We start from the raw sequence: 13,876 nt of genomic DNA, 5'->3' as shown, positions 1-13,876 counted from the left end.
TGGTAATCTTCTCTGCTAACCCCTGTAGTTTATGGTTAATCGCGTTTAGGTCCCTAAATTCTTGTTCAACTCATAGTTTCCACGTTTTAGCTCTGTTTTAATGCGTTCAAGTTGCATTAGATTTTTCACAATATAAAACACACGTTAGTCCAACATTTCATGTCTTTGAAAATAAATTTAATATTAATTTGATTAATGCCTATTTGAATGCCTTTTCTTAATAAGAATTTAAGAAGGATTTACATAAGTTTTTCATAATCAATATTAATTTGACTAATCCTTATTCAATTAGTTTTCTAAATAAAAGTTGAATAGGTTCTATCCGGGTTTTTCATAAATTAAAGTTAATTTGATTAACGCTTATCTAAGTGATTCTTCCAATTAAAAGTTAATTAGAGAGAAACCTCGGCTTTTCTTAAATCAAATTGAATTTGATTAATATTTATTCAATTTGCTTTCTAAATAAAAGTTACATAGGTTATATCTTAAATTTTCATAAATAAATGTTAATTTGGCTAATATAAATATGTGTTTTTAATATAATATGCTTAGTTGAACTCGAAATATGAAGCTATGCGCTTAGACGTTCTTATGTGCTTTATTTTCAAATTAAATATTTAATTTGTATAACTTGTACATAAATATTTGCAAATAAAATTTGCCTAAGTTTCACATCGTGTTTTCATAAACAAATATAAATTGCTTAATCCAAATACGGTATTTCTCTGAAATAACCTATGTGCATGTTTTATTTAATTAAAATGTATCAAGCATATAGTCTTTTTTATCTCTTTTATGAACGGAACATCTTGATAGTTCCGTTCTCAGCGTTTCTTGCGTGTGCGTGACCCTTAGATCAAGCCTTATCCTTTAGTACGCTCTTTTAAGCCTTTCTTTTGTTTTGGTGTATTGTTCTTAGTTGTACTTGTTTGTCTACTTTGTATGTTTGTTGCCGGTGTTTGCTGCGATTAGAAGGAGCGCTGCTCGGAAGCTTTGAAGATTAAGAGTTTCAAGAAAGCAAGATTTGAAAAGCAGTGAGAGTAACTTTTCGTTGGAGAAAGGCAAGTGTTCCTAACCATGCTTCTACCTATGCTTTGTTCACAATATTATGATAATATTAATTGGAATATGGAGAACCACCCAAGAAAATAGTACAACCACAACATCACATGGCTCTGATCTTAGCTAACTAATTAGGCATGTGGGTAACTAGTGGCCTTACCTAAAGGGCAAGGAGGGGGAAGGTGTTGGGGGTATGACCCGGAGCGGTAGCCTTCTAAGGTGGTGACTCATTATAATGGGTTGTGACCCACACCGCTACTAAAACTCTAGCGGGCTAGTAGTTATCTATATGTCTTTGTAAAGGCTTCGTAGTGGACCCCCAGCCACTCACCAAAGGAAGTGTTTAAGGGCTTCGCAAACCCGGGCAACACGAGTTGTGGGTAAAGTGTACAACCTCTATAGAGTGTAAACTGATATATCAGCCGTGCTCACGGTTGTGAGCGGCTTGGACCCTCACATGATTAATTAAACTTGAAGATAGACTTAAATTGTTAATTCTGATTATTTCTTGTGGCCTTGCTGAGTACCAACCATAAGTGTACTCACCCTTGCTTACTGCTGCTCAGAAGAACAAGGTGTGTGAAGTTGTGAAGATGATGCTGAGTTCTAGGCGTATGCACACCAGTCGAGTGCCTGTGAAGTTTGGAGTCTCCGTTTCCAAGGTTTAAGCTGCGTTCCTCTGATAGTCTTGTAAGTTTTTTTTTATCTCTTTTCATGATATTATTGCTGTTATTCACTAATGATGTCACTATATGTATGAAACTAGATCCTGGCATACATATAGTTAGCACTTGGTTTTGTTTTAAAACCGGGTGTGACACGTGTATTTTCTATGATAAAGGATGTGAGGGTAGTCTTTGGCAAGGGATCCAAGCATGAGTCTAACTCCCCCTCTTATGAAGAAGCGTTCAGTTCCTCCTCCACCTCCACCTCCTAAGAAGAAGCAAAAGAAGCAGAAGTAGAAGGCACCAGCCGATAAATTACCTTATGATATCACAGATGAGGAGTGCAAGGTTGCAGCAGCTGCTGAGCACGAAAAATGGCAACAGGCTCGTAAAGAAGCATGGTTGAAGAAACAAAAGCCGGAGCCACCACTAGATAAGCGTAAGCTTCGGTCTTTCATCAGAAGAATGGAGGCGGAGCAAAGGAAAAATCCGGAGAAATCTCCGCTATCTGATTATGACAGGCAGATAACAAAGTAGGCAGCTCATAAGAGGAAGAAAAGTGGGAAATCTATTTCTCAACTCGGAGAGCAATCCAACCAATCGGTTGCCCCGCTTGTGGTGCTTTCTGACTTTGACAAAAACTTGGTTGAATTCGGTAAAGATACAAATCTGACAGTAGCACAACTTCGAGGGGAGGATGACATCCCAATGCTCCCTGTGCCTATCAAATGGAAATATGAGTATGGTAAAGAGCTCGTGTTTCCGAAGTTGGTGAAATATTTGCCAACGAAGATGTACAAGCTGCACCAATGGTACATGCAGGCTACATCAAATGGTTATGCCGTGATGGAAGTTCGGGTTGGTGATTAACATTACTTCCATGGCAATGATGTCATAATGGTGGACCTGGAGGACATGTACATGCTATACAATCAAGACGCACTAGACAAGTCACTGGTCAGTTGCTGGGTCCTGTAAGTGTTTAGTATATTCCTCTACTTCAAAATCCTCGCTCTAGTCAATTTGCGATATCTTAACTACTCCTATTCGATATTGTATCGTGCAGGATGAAGATGCAATATTGTCGCAGGATGGGATACCATAACGTAGGCTTCATGGACCCCTCAAATATTTTCTAGGATGATCTAAGGGATAAACCAATACGGACCTTGAAGAATATATTTAAGTTTCTCGACAAGCATTGGGACAAGAGGCGCATATTACTACCGTGGAACTTCGAGTGAGCGTTTTTCCCATCTCTTTCTTTTTCGAATTAGCACTTAAACATTATACAAACTACCTTCAATTTGGATGTACAGGTACCATTAGGTACTCATTATTATTATCCCCGATCAGAGCTTAGTGACTGTCTGGGACTCTTTGAGGAAACCAAAAGGAAAATTCGATGACATCATGAATGCTCTGAACAAATTTTGGACTCGATTGCATCAAACTCACAAGGGTAATTTCAAGGAGCAACTCGATTTGCATACAGATTTCTCGGTATGTGTTGAATTTTCACATCTCGTGACACTTTCTTTAACTAAATAAATATTTCATAACTTTTTTTCCATATATATATAGTATGCGAGACAACAGGAAGGTACTCATTTATGCGGATACTACGTTTGTGACTTCATCCACGAATTTGTGGGTCCAAAATGTATCACCGAATAAGAAATAACCGTACATATACAAAATTAATTTTCTTGTACTTTAAAAATTAATTTGCTTGTACTTCAGAAACCAAATCATGTGTATATACGTAGAAAAATTAGATTAAGTATTTCAATTTATATGCTTATACTTAAAAACCAATTCATGTGTATATACTTAGAAAAATTAGATTAACTATTTTAATTCATATGCTTATACTTCAAAAATGTTTCAATTGTTCAATAAATTTAGATTAAGTATTTCTAATTCATTTGCCAATGACACAGATGATGAACAAAAAACTGCTCGACACCGAAGTTTTCAGGGCAATACAAGATCAACTATGTGGATTTCTTCTGGACGAGATCGCAAATCCTGCGGGGGAGTTTCATAATTCAGGATCTAATCTAGTGCACAAAGCGGACTCAGGTTTAGATTAGTAATTAAATACGATATGTGTATGCACAATATGTCTATATATAAATATTTGTAATATTATTCATATATGTGTATGCACAATACGTATATATATAATATTATCTCAAATGTTATATTAAAGATAAACTGAACTTTCCATAGATTAGCGTATTAGAACTAGTATACGTAAAGGAAACAAATACGAAATACGAATATAGACTAAAGGAACACAAATAAGAAAAGAAAAGAAAAAAAATTAGTACCGGTTGGGGATACCAACCGATACTAATGAGGGCACCTACCCGCGTGGCGTGGGAAGCCTTTTAGTACCGGTTGGTATCCCCAATCGGTATTAAAAGGTACCCTTTAGTACCGGTTATTTGAACCGATACTAAAGGGTCCCCTCTACTACCGATTGGTCAGTACCGGTTGCACTGCGTTATTTTTTGTTGTAGTGCGCCGGGTCAAAAGAGAGGACTACTACTAATAATGAATCTTGGATCTTCGTCAGAGGTGGGTCTGGCAGCATGTTGCACGTACTCGCGGTGTTTAAGCCCTGGTACCGACGTGGTCTGGCAGTGGCAGCTTCCGAGCGTGGTGGGGACCGATCGACGATGTAGAGTAGCTAGTTGTCTGATGGTTCGCAGCGCTACGAGAAGGGAGCTAGGACCACATCGTCCGGGTCAAGCCCGGCTGGGCTATGCATGCATGCTGCTCCTCCCCTCGCAGAAAAATCCGTCGAGGATGGCCGGGGTCATCGTCAACCGATGCAACGGCATGATCCGCGCACGAATAACTAAAACGAACGCGGACCTCGTGCGTTTCGTCTCGCCAGTCAGCATGCATGCACAAGATGGTGACAAGAGACGAACCACATCCGATATTTCTCGGGTGCTACATTGCCGGAGATGTGAGAGGAAGATGATTCAACTTTACTGCTCGTGGTGTGTTTCATAATACACGTGTATCCAATGATTACATTCTAAGATTGTAAGAGTTAGTTAGGTTCCCTTATGGTGGATCGGAATTGGCTCCCCGGCCACGCGGGCACGCGGGGCCTCCCAAGGTGCTGGCCGCCACCGGCGCGTGGCCCACTGGCCGCCGTCGGCGCATGTGCGGGTGAGATGGCGAGCGGGGGAGCTTTTGGATACGAGAAGCGAGTGAATGTTTCGTTTGTGAGTGATTCTGTAGTTTGTGATTTGTTTATGAATGATTCATTTGCGATTGTGCTAGTGAATCCTCCGTGTGTTGTGAATCAAATCGAACTCATGTGTTGTGAATCAGATCTTGTGCGAATTGATTGGTTGTGTGTTCTCACTTGTGTGATGGTCATCTGAGATGAGCATATATGTTTCTTGCTTCAATTTGTGACGTGTTAATTGTTTTGATTGTCTCTTTGGTGTAGTTGGAGCTCAAGGAGGTGGTGGAGTTGGAGCTCAAGGAGGTGGTACGGTGGTCGAGGCGGAGCTGGGGGGTGGCGGCGTGAGTAGGGACGGGGGCAGTTTTTTTATTTTTTTTTTTGAACCTTTTAGTCCTGGTTGGTAATACCAACCTGGATTAAAGGAGGTCTTTAGTCCCGGGTGAATGACCCGCGACTAAAGAGGGAGATTCTTAATCCGGTTGGTTTTTCGAGAGATATGAGGTTTACCACCGAAACTAGCGCTCATATTTCCACCCGTGTTGGCTCACCTGGATTCGTGTTTTCGACTTCGCGAGTGTTGGCGCGCGTGTGCATTCACATAGGTATGTGCGGTTCATGTACGTGAAATTGTGAACATCCATAATGTGTACGTTAGGACCTTCGTTCGTACCGGGCAAAATGATTTAATGCATCTTGGATCATCTGACGGGGGCCGGCGTTTTTGTACTCACTGGATCTTCAAATGTCAAATGTGTCATGTGTGTGTCACGCTCTCCTCTTACCGGTCGATTGGCAACTAGCTAGCTAGCTCTCTGGATCTACCACGGGACTCACGTGCGCGAACCTGAGAGATTCCGGCGGGGCCGAGCGGACGTGCGCCACCGAGCTGAGATCCACGGCAGCCTCGTCGTCCTTCGTTCGGTCGTTTCGTCGCAAGCGGCTGGCGACGTCGCTGCGTGCATGGCGTGGCGCGCCAACGTGTACGTGCCACGCCTCGGTCTGCAGAAGCAGAACTCTAACGCTCAGACGACGACTGGAGTTTCTTTCAGCAGCGCGATTGGGCCCGGGTCGCGCAGCCACCACAAATCAGACCAGAAACTAGATATGCTCGCTCCAGCTTCCCACGTCCACACACACGACCACACAGACGTTATCCACTCACACGGGCATTTTGCACACGCTGGAGCCCATGATCGAAGGCATTTTGCACTGAACGGTGCATGAAGAATATACAAGAAGATAAAAGAAACCTAGATAGTTGTAAGGAGAAATAAAAATAATAGTAACGACATGTTACAAGAGGATAATCGGTCCAAAATAATGAAGAAAACAATCTTACTATTACTAATTGGAGGCTCCTTTTGAAACCTCCAGTGAAGCCACCTAGGATTCCTAGGTGGACACCCTAGAAAAAGAGAGAAATCCTAGAAATTCTCACAAAAAAGCAAAACATCCAACCATCAATCGATACATTATAATCATCATAGCCATTGGATCTATTATGTTTTTAAAAAAATTACCCACCTACGCCATTATGAAAATAGCCTAAAGTAACCCCCTAAATCTATATATAAATTACCCACCTCTACCATTATATAAAATAAACTAAAGTAACCCCTTAATCTTCATCAAAATTACCCACTTATACCATTATAAATAATATTTAAAATAACCCCTTAATTTGCAACTAAATTGCCTACCACTATTACTTAAAGTAACCCATTAAATTTGCATCTATATTACCCACACATGTCATTATTAAAAATAACATGAGGTAAACCTACGTTTTAATCAAATAACCTTAATTAAAAATATACAACAATATATGATTCTAAATCGTCTATATCTTATACGATATAATAATTAAGGTCTTTACGTATGATGTGTGTCACCATTTATAAGGATATAAAGTGATAAGAATATAAATTTCTATGCTAAAATTGTACCTCAAAATTAGGGTTCATTAAACAAATTCAAGCCCATACCTGCGATGCAAAGTGAAAAGTTAAAGATTGAAAATATTATAGAGTAATTACTAACTAAAATCTATCATAATTAGATGAAGATATTAAGTATATATATCTACATAAGTATTATGTTTGAATATTTAACAAACAAGAGGTAGCTTATGGTAATAGTTTTGTAGCAATGTAGTCTTATTTTGTTCCATTGGAGACTCTGCATTAGTTCCCACGAGACAAGCTAGAAAAAAGAGATTTATTATATTTTCTAACCACGAGACAAGCTAGAAAAAAAGAGATAAATTCTCATAAAATTAAAAAACATCAAACACCAATCCTGTAAACTCTAATAATCATAGCCATTGATCTATTATATTTTCTAAAAAGTTACCCACCACTGTCATTGTGAAAATATTCAAAAATGAGCTCTAAATCTATATCTAAATTATCGAGCTCAGCTATTATAAAAAATAATCTAAAGTAACCCCATAATATTCATCCAATTTAGTAATACACATCATTATAAAGCATAACTTAAAATGTCATTCAAAAATTTTATTTATGTTACCCACGAATGTCGTTATTAAAAATAAACACCTAAATCTTAATCTAATTATCTTCATGTGCATCATACAGAAATGTCAAAAAGTAAACTAATATATGATTCTAAATTACCTATTTATGTCATTGTTAATATAAAAATACTAAGTTAAAGTATATACATATGATGAGTGCGACCATGTAGACCATTTATACAAGTATGTGAGGAATCGATGAAAAATATTGATTTGTATGCTAAACATAATGTATGGAGGATTGGAGGTGTGATGCAAAATAGAAAAAGTATGAATATGGATGAAAAAGTGCATAGAGTAATTATTAATTCAAAATCAATCACAACTGGATAAAGATAGGTACATATCTATATAAGTATTATGTTGAAATATTGAAAAAGAAGAGAGTACTAATTAAACAATTTTGATTATTAGCTAGAGTTTAATTTCTAAATAATTTTTAAATACAATAGCTTTTAAAAATATAAGTCCGTGCGGGAGCACGGGTTGATGGACTAGTGCAATATAAGGCAGGGGACATGTGCATCGCTAAGAATGATGTAGTTGTGGACGGTAGAACTCTAAGGTTTGATAGGTTTTTGGCTTATACGAATAATGTAGGTTTACCCATGAATGCCCGCATCTTTAGCACTTATGAATAGTATGATATGCGAATGAAAATAATTATGGTATGCTTTAAGTTTTTTGTGTGATGCTAAATTTTTAGTTTAAAACATTATTGCTATGTATATATTTGCTATATATACAAACATTATTGTTTATTAAATTTTCTATTAATATAAAATTCTTGTTTACTGGAACTTTTGAACATGGGCAGCAATGCAATCACTTTTTTGAGAAGGACCTGCCTAAATCAAAAGTTAAAATACTCCATAGTATCTGTGTCCTAATTTTGTGCTTACAAACAAAGCTAGAAAAAGATACCCGCAGAAGTTTTTTATTGTAAAATAACTTAATATGTGTGATGCTAAATTCTTGTTTATAAATCTATTTTTGTTTATTAGGGTTTTAAACACATGCCTATGGTATGTGCCTCTCTAAATACTAAAAATATGACAAAGTGTAGTGGTACTGGATCAGAAGACGAACTTGCTCCACGTAAAGCCAATGTATAACGATTTGAGAAGGGTGCATAAAAGAGATAAAAGAAAGAAAACCGTTATGATTGAGGAGAGTGCAAAAAAAAAAAAAGAGAAGAAAGCCTCGTGACCCGTATGATCATCCATATCAATAATGTAATCAAGGGTCAATAGGGGATGTATAGACTCTGTCGGGAAAGCAATATATCATATGCACATTGTTGATAGTAGAACCACAATCTCTAGCATGGACAAGAAACCTCATAAAACTATTGAATTACGAAAAAAGAAAATGGGAGCAAAATATAACAAAACAATATGTGCTGTAATTTGAACCCAAATAGTCGAGAATAAAAATCATAAATTTTATGGAATAGGAGATCCCTTTGAATAGCTTAAAAATGAAACTACATGAAAGAGAGGTAAGCTGTTGTACAATACTTAGACAAACTCAAGAGTTGATGAGTCAAATGGACCTTTTCTAAACATTTTCATTTAAATTCTTACACAATTGGGAATGTAGTTTTGATTTTGGAGCATATGGACATTTTCACTTAAATTTGTATTTAAATTCTTAAGTAATTGTAATATAGTAAGGCAGACATTGTTGATAAAACCAATGCCACTTTGCTATTTGTTTAGATTGTACTACATATAGAGTAAGCTATAGTATCTGAACATTCGCACAAACACACCCTCATATATACTCACACAACGCACAAACGTACACACTCACCACACTCCTTTCGGGAGATCAAGGAAGCCACTTACGGCTTCGCAGACGGTGGGCATGTCACAATATCGTCATGGCTCCTTGCATATATTTTCTGTGAAAAAAACCCTTTAGGTGCAAAACCGCAGCTACAACTAGCTAGAGTGTTTTGTCGGTGCAAGTGTGCAACTAGCTAGTTTGCCTGCTATCTCTTCTGCATAATTGATATTAATGTGCTAGTATGATTTATGCTAAGGTGTGTGTGATGTACTCCCTTCCTTCCATCCTAAATTATATGTCATTTTAGCTTTTCTAATCCATAGTTTTTGCTATGCATCTGGACACAATATATATCTAGGTGCATAGCAAAATCTACGAATTGAATATGAAAAAGCTAAAACGATTTATAATTTAGGACGGAGGGACTACTGTCTAATGCGCGTTGAACTCTATTCGCGTTGTTACGCTACAAAATTATTTTGTGCCAGTCATGTGAGACGATGTTCAGATAGACCGTCGTCCCAAGTCTTCCTGCACATGTAGCACGCGTACGTGCAGTACCCTGGTCTGATCCCGTCGTCTCTATAAATTGGACATCCCGGGCATGCATGCCCATTCAGACATCCACTCTTCCTTCCCTAAGTGAAAGCAACACACTACACACTCAGCCATAATGCTCACTGCCACGCAGCCTCTAGGCGCAGTGCTCTCCCCGAGCCATGGCCTTTCTTCCTTCTGCAGCAGCACGGCCTCGCCGGGCCAGTGGGCGCCTCGCCGGGCTGTCTCGTCCAAGGTGAGCCGCACCCGCGTCAGCCTGTCCGAGGCCTCCGTCAATGGCCAAGCCGCCGTGGGCACGGTGGCCAACGTCGACCAGGAACAGGCCGCCGGCCTCCTCACGCGCCACGACAAGGACGAGCTCGTCATGCTGAAGGCCACGGTGACGCTGCGCTTGAACGAGGAATGGTCGACCACCGAGAAGGTCGCCGACATGGTTGGTCAGCCGTGGCTGTTCCTCGAGTTCTTCAGCTCCGAGCTCAATCCACGTGAGAACAAAACGAAGCTCCCTAATTAATCTACTCGTACCGTATTTAATTTCTTGGTGGATTTTTAGTATTTTACGCCGCTGTGCTCACGAAGTAGTGTTGTTCGCAGAAACTGACAAGGAAATGAAGACGCAGCAACACGTCGCCTGGTACTCGCGCATGGACGGCAATGGTTCCTTCGTATACGAGGTCAGCGTTCCGTCGTCGTTCGCCGACGTCGGCGCCGTGGTGGTCGAGAACCGCTTCAGCAGCGAGGTGTTCGTCTCGGACATCGAGCTCCGCCATGGCCGCGAGCCGAGCGCCGTCACCTTCAACTGCAGCTCCTGGGTCACCTGCCACGCCGGCTTCAACGAGCGGATCTTCTTCCCTCTCAAGGTCCGAGCAGAAATCATGAATATTTCTATATTTCCCATCATCAATCGGCTGCAGATTTTAGATTTTAACTTGCTTGGTGGCATTGGCATGGCGCAGTCGTACCTCCCGTCGCAGACGCCAAAGGGCGTGGCGAGGCTGCGCGAGACGGACCTCAAGGCCAAGCGCGGCGACGGCCGCGGCGAGCGCATGCTGTGGCAGCGCATCTACGACTACGACGTGTACAACGACCTCGGCGACCCCGACAAGTCCCCGGCGCTCCGGCGGCCGGTGCTCGGCGGCGAGGAGCACCCCTACCCGCGGCGGTGCCGGACGGGCCGGCCCCGGTGCAAGGCGGACCCGTCGTCGGAGACGCGGGCGTCGGGGGAGATCTACGTGCCCCGGGACGAGGAGTTCACGGCGCGCAAGGCCGGGGCGTTCCTGACCAAGAAGGTGACGTCGACGCTGTCGGCGTTCACCACCGCGCAGGCGGTGGCCGGCGACCGGCGCCGGAGCTTCCCGTCGCTGGCGGCCATCGACGCGCTCTACGAGGACGGGTACAAGAACAAGCCGGGGCAGCAGCCGGACAACCTCGAGAGGTACTTCACGGACCTGCTCCAGAGGCAGGTTGAGCTCCTGCTCAAGGGCGAGAAGGAGGAGGTCAAGGAGGACATACGCAAAGTGTTCAAGTTCCAGACCCCGGAGATCCACCAGAGTAAGCAGAGATGTGATTGGCCTGCTTAGTAGTACACGGGAGCGCGTAAGAGACTTACAATGGTTGCAATGTATTGTTGAAATTGCAGAGGACAAGCTTGCGTGGTTCAGAGACGAGGAGTTCGCGCGGGAAACCCTTGCAGGAATGAACCCGCTGAGCATCCGGCTAGTCACGGCATGTTCTTGATCAATCTTGTCTGATTGTTTGTTTAATTTCTCACTGTTTTCTTCCTTTTTCCCCCCCAAAATGACTAACTGTTCAACCACCATGAACATGGACACTTGCAGGAGTTACCTATTGTGAGCAAGCTCGACGAGCAAACCTACGGCCCAGGGGACTCCCTCATCACCAAGGAGCTGATCGAGAAGCAGATCAACGGTGTCATGACTGCCGACGAGGCCGTTCAGAAGAAGAAGCTGTTCATACTGGACTACTACGACATGTTGCTGCCATACGTGCACGCGGTGCGGGAGCTCGAGGACACGACGCTCTACGCCTCGCGCACGCTCTTCTTCCTGGAGGAGGAGGGCACGCTCCGCCCCGTCGCCATCGAGCTGACGCGGCCCAAGTCCCCCAACCTGCCGCAGTGGCGCCAGGTCTTCACGCCGGGGTCCAGCGTCACCGACTCGTGGCTCTGGCAGCTCGCCAAGGCCCATGTCCTCGCCCAAGACACCGGCTACCAGCAGCTCGTCAGCCACTGGCTGAGAACGCACTGCTGCGTGGAGCCGTACGTGATCGCGGCGAACCGGCAGCTGAGCCAGATGCACCCCGTCTACCGGCTCCTCCACCCTCACTTCCGCTTCACCATGGAGATCAACGCCCAGGCCCGCGCGTCGCTCATCAGCGCGGACGGGATCATCGAGAGCACCTTCTCGCCGGGGAAGTACTGCATGCTGCTCAGCTCGGCGGTCTACGACACCTTCTGGCGGTTCGACAAGGAGGCGCTGCCGGCCGACCTCATCCGGAGGGGCATGGCGTTCCGAGGGGCCGACGGCGAGCTGGAGCTCACCATCAAGGACTACCCCTACGCCAACGACGGCCTGCTGGTCTGGGACGCCATCAAGGAGTGGGTGTCAGCGTACGTGAACCACTACTACGCGACGGCGTCAGACATCGCCGGCGACGTGGAGCTCCAGGCGTTCTGGACGGAGGTGCGCACGAAGGGCCACGCCGACAAGCGGGACGAGCCGTGGTGGCCGGTGCTGGACGGCCACGAGAGCCTGGTCCAGGTCCTGAGCACCATCATCTGGGTCGCGTCGGGGCACCACGCCGCCGTCAACTTCCCCCAGTACCCCTACGCCGGCTACTTCCCCAACCGCCCGACCACCGCCCGCCGGAACGTGCCGACGGAGGCCGGCGGCGAGGACATGCGGGCGTTCTTGGAGGACCCGGTCAAGGTGCTCCTGGACACGTACCCGTCGCAGTACCAGACCACGCTGGCCCTGCCCGTGCTCAACCTCCTGTCGTCGCACTCGGCCGGGGAGGAGTACCTCGGCGTGCAGTCGGAGCCGGCGTGGATGGCGGATGCGGAGATGAGGGCGGCGTTCGTGAAGTTTAACAAGAGGATGATGGAGATCGCGGAGACGATCGATAGTAGGAACAAGGACCCCGAGCTGAGGAACCGGAAGGGCCCGGGCGTGGTTCCGTACGTGCAGCTCAAGCCCAACTACGGCGACTTCAAGGACATGACGTCGGTGATGGAGATGGGCATCCCGACCAGCATCTCCATTTGAGCTGATCCAATGATGAAGAGCCGTGTGTCTAGTTAATAATTTCGGACTGATTCTTCTCTCGAGAAGGTTGAAGCTGGAACTACATGTAATAATTTCGGACTGATTCTTCTCTCTCAGTGTAGCAGTATGCTACTACATGTAATAATTTCGGACTGATTCTTCCCTTGAGAAGGTTGAAGCCGGGACTTTATCCATTATCTTAAAAAAGTTTCCAGTAAAAGCTGGAGTACCTGATGCTCCCCACATGTATGTATCTGCAACGATCACGTGTAGACATTTTAACAACGTTAATATCATGCGCTAGTGGGCCACAATGTCCTACATTTACCTATTGTCCTTCCATAGTGAACAATGACTGCATCATATTTTTTTTGAATGAACCGCATAAGATAATGCGTGTTTCATTGATATAGCAGAAAAATACAAGACTATAGTACTAGGAGACTGTAGGCAGGAAAAAGAAAAGAAAAACTAAAAAGATTCTCCATTGGGACATTAACGCGGGTAACCACTCAACTCAAACCGCCACACCCGACTTGTTGGATTGGGACGTCAACGCGGCCTCACCACTCCACTCGCCACGGCAACAGGACCGAAGTCTTTACCAAGGCACCCACCAATCATTTAGTCATCAAAACCTCCATGCGTGACCCTGTGTCGATAGGGAATCTGATAGAAGCAGACTGCACCACACCTAGAAGGACACCGCCATGCGGGACCCTCCGCCGAAGTGCCGCTGCAATTACCACACTCCACCTGATGGGGT

The 13,876-nt window shown here is 43.9% G+C and overlaps 1 protein-coding gene across 1 annotated transcript; it reads left to right on the top strand.

Moving 5' to 3' along the window:
• Positions 1–9,896: 9,896 nt before the first annotated feature.
• LOC101772546 (lipoxygenase 2.1, chloroplastic) lies at positions 9,897–13,353 on the top strand. The gene is made up of 5 exons (XM_004965825.4): positions 9,897–10,311; positions 10,421–10,686; positions 10,783–11,377; positions 11,466–11,551; positions 11,665–13,353. The coding sequence occupies exons 1-5, from the start codon at positions 9,942–9,944 to the stop codon at positions 13,108–13,110; spliced, it is 2,763 nt and encodes a 920-aa protein (XP_004965882.1). The 5' UTR covers positions 9,897–9,941; the 3' UTR covers positions 13,111–13,353.
• Positions 13,354–13,876: the final 523 nt, after the last annotated feature.

This window comes from Setaria italica, chromosome IV (genome assembly GCF_000263155.2).
Source record: "Setaria italica strain Yugu1 chromosome IV, Setaria_italica_v2.0, whole genome shotgun sequence".
NCBI classification, from domain to species: domain Eukaryota; kingdom Viridiplantae; phylum Streptophyta; class Magnoliopsida; order Poales; family Poaceae; genus Setaria; species Setaria italica.
The sequence above is the reverse complement of the archived record's forward strand: the minus strand, read 5'-3'. Positions and strand labels throughout refer to the sequence as shown.

Bases quoted from the DNA above. Each gene is read 5' to 3' on its own strand.
- LOC101772546 (XM_004965825.4), top strand. From the start codon at position 9,942: ATGCTCACTGCCACGCAGCCTCTAGGCGCAGTGCTCTCCCCGAGCCAT. The intron at 11,378-11,465 runs GTAAGCAGAGAT...TTGAAATTGCAG, and splicing joins GACCCCGGAGATCCACCAGA to AGGACAAGCTTGCGTGGTTC. The intron at 11,552-11,664 runs GCATGTTCTTGA...GGACACTTGCAG, and splicing joins TGAGCATCCGGCTAGTCACG to GAGTTACCTATTGTGAGCAA.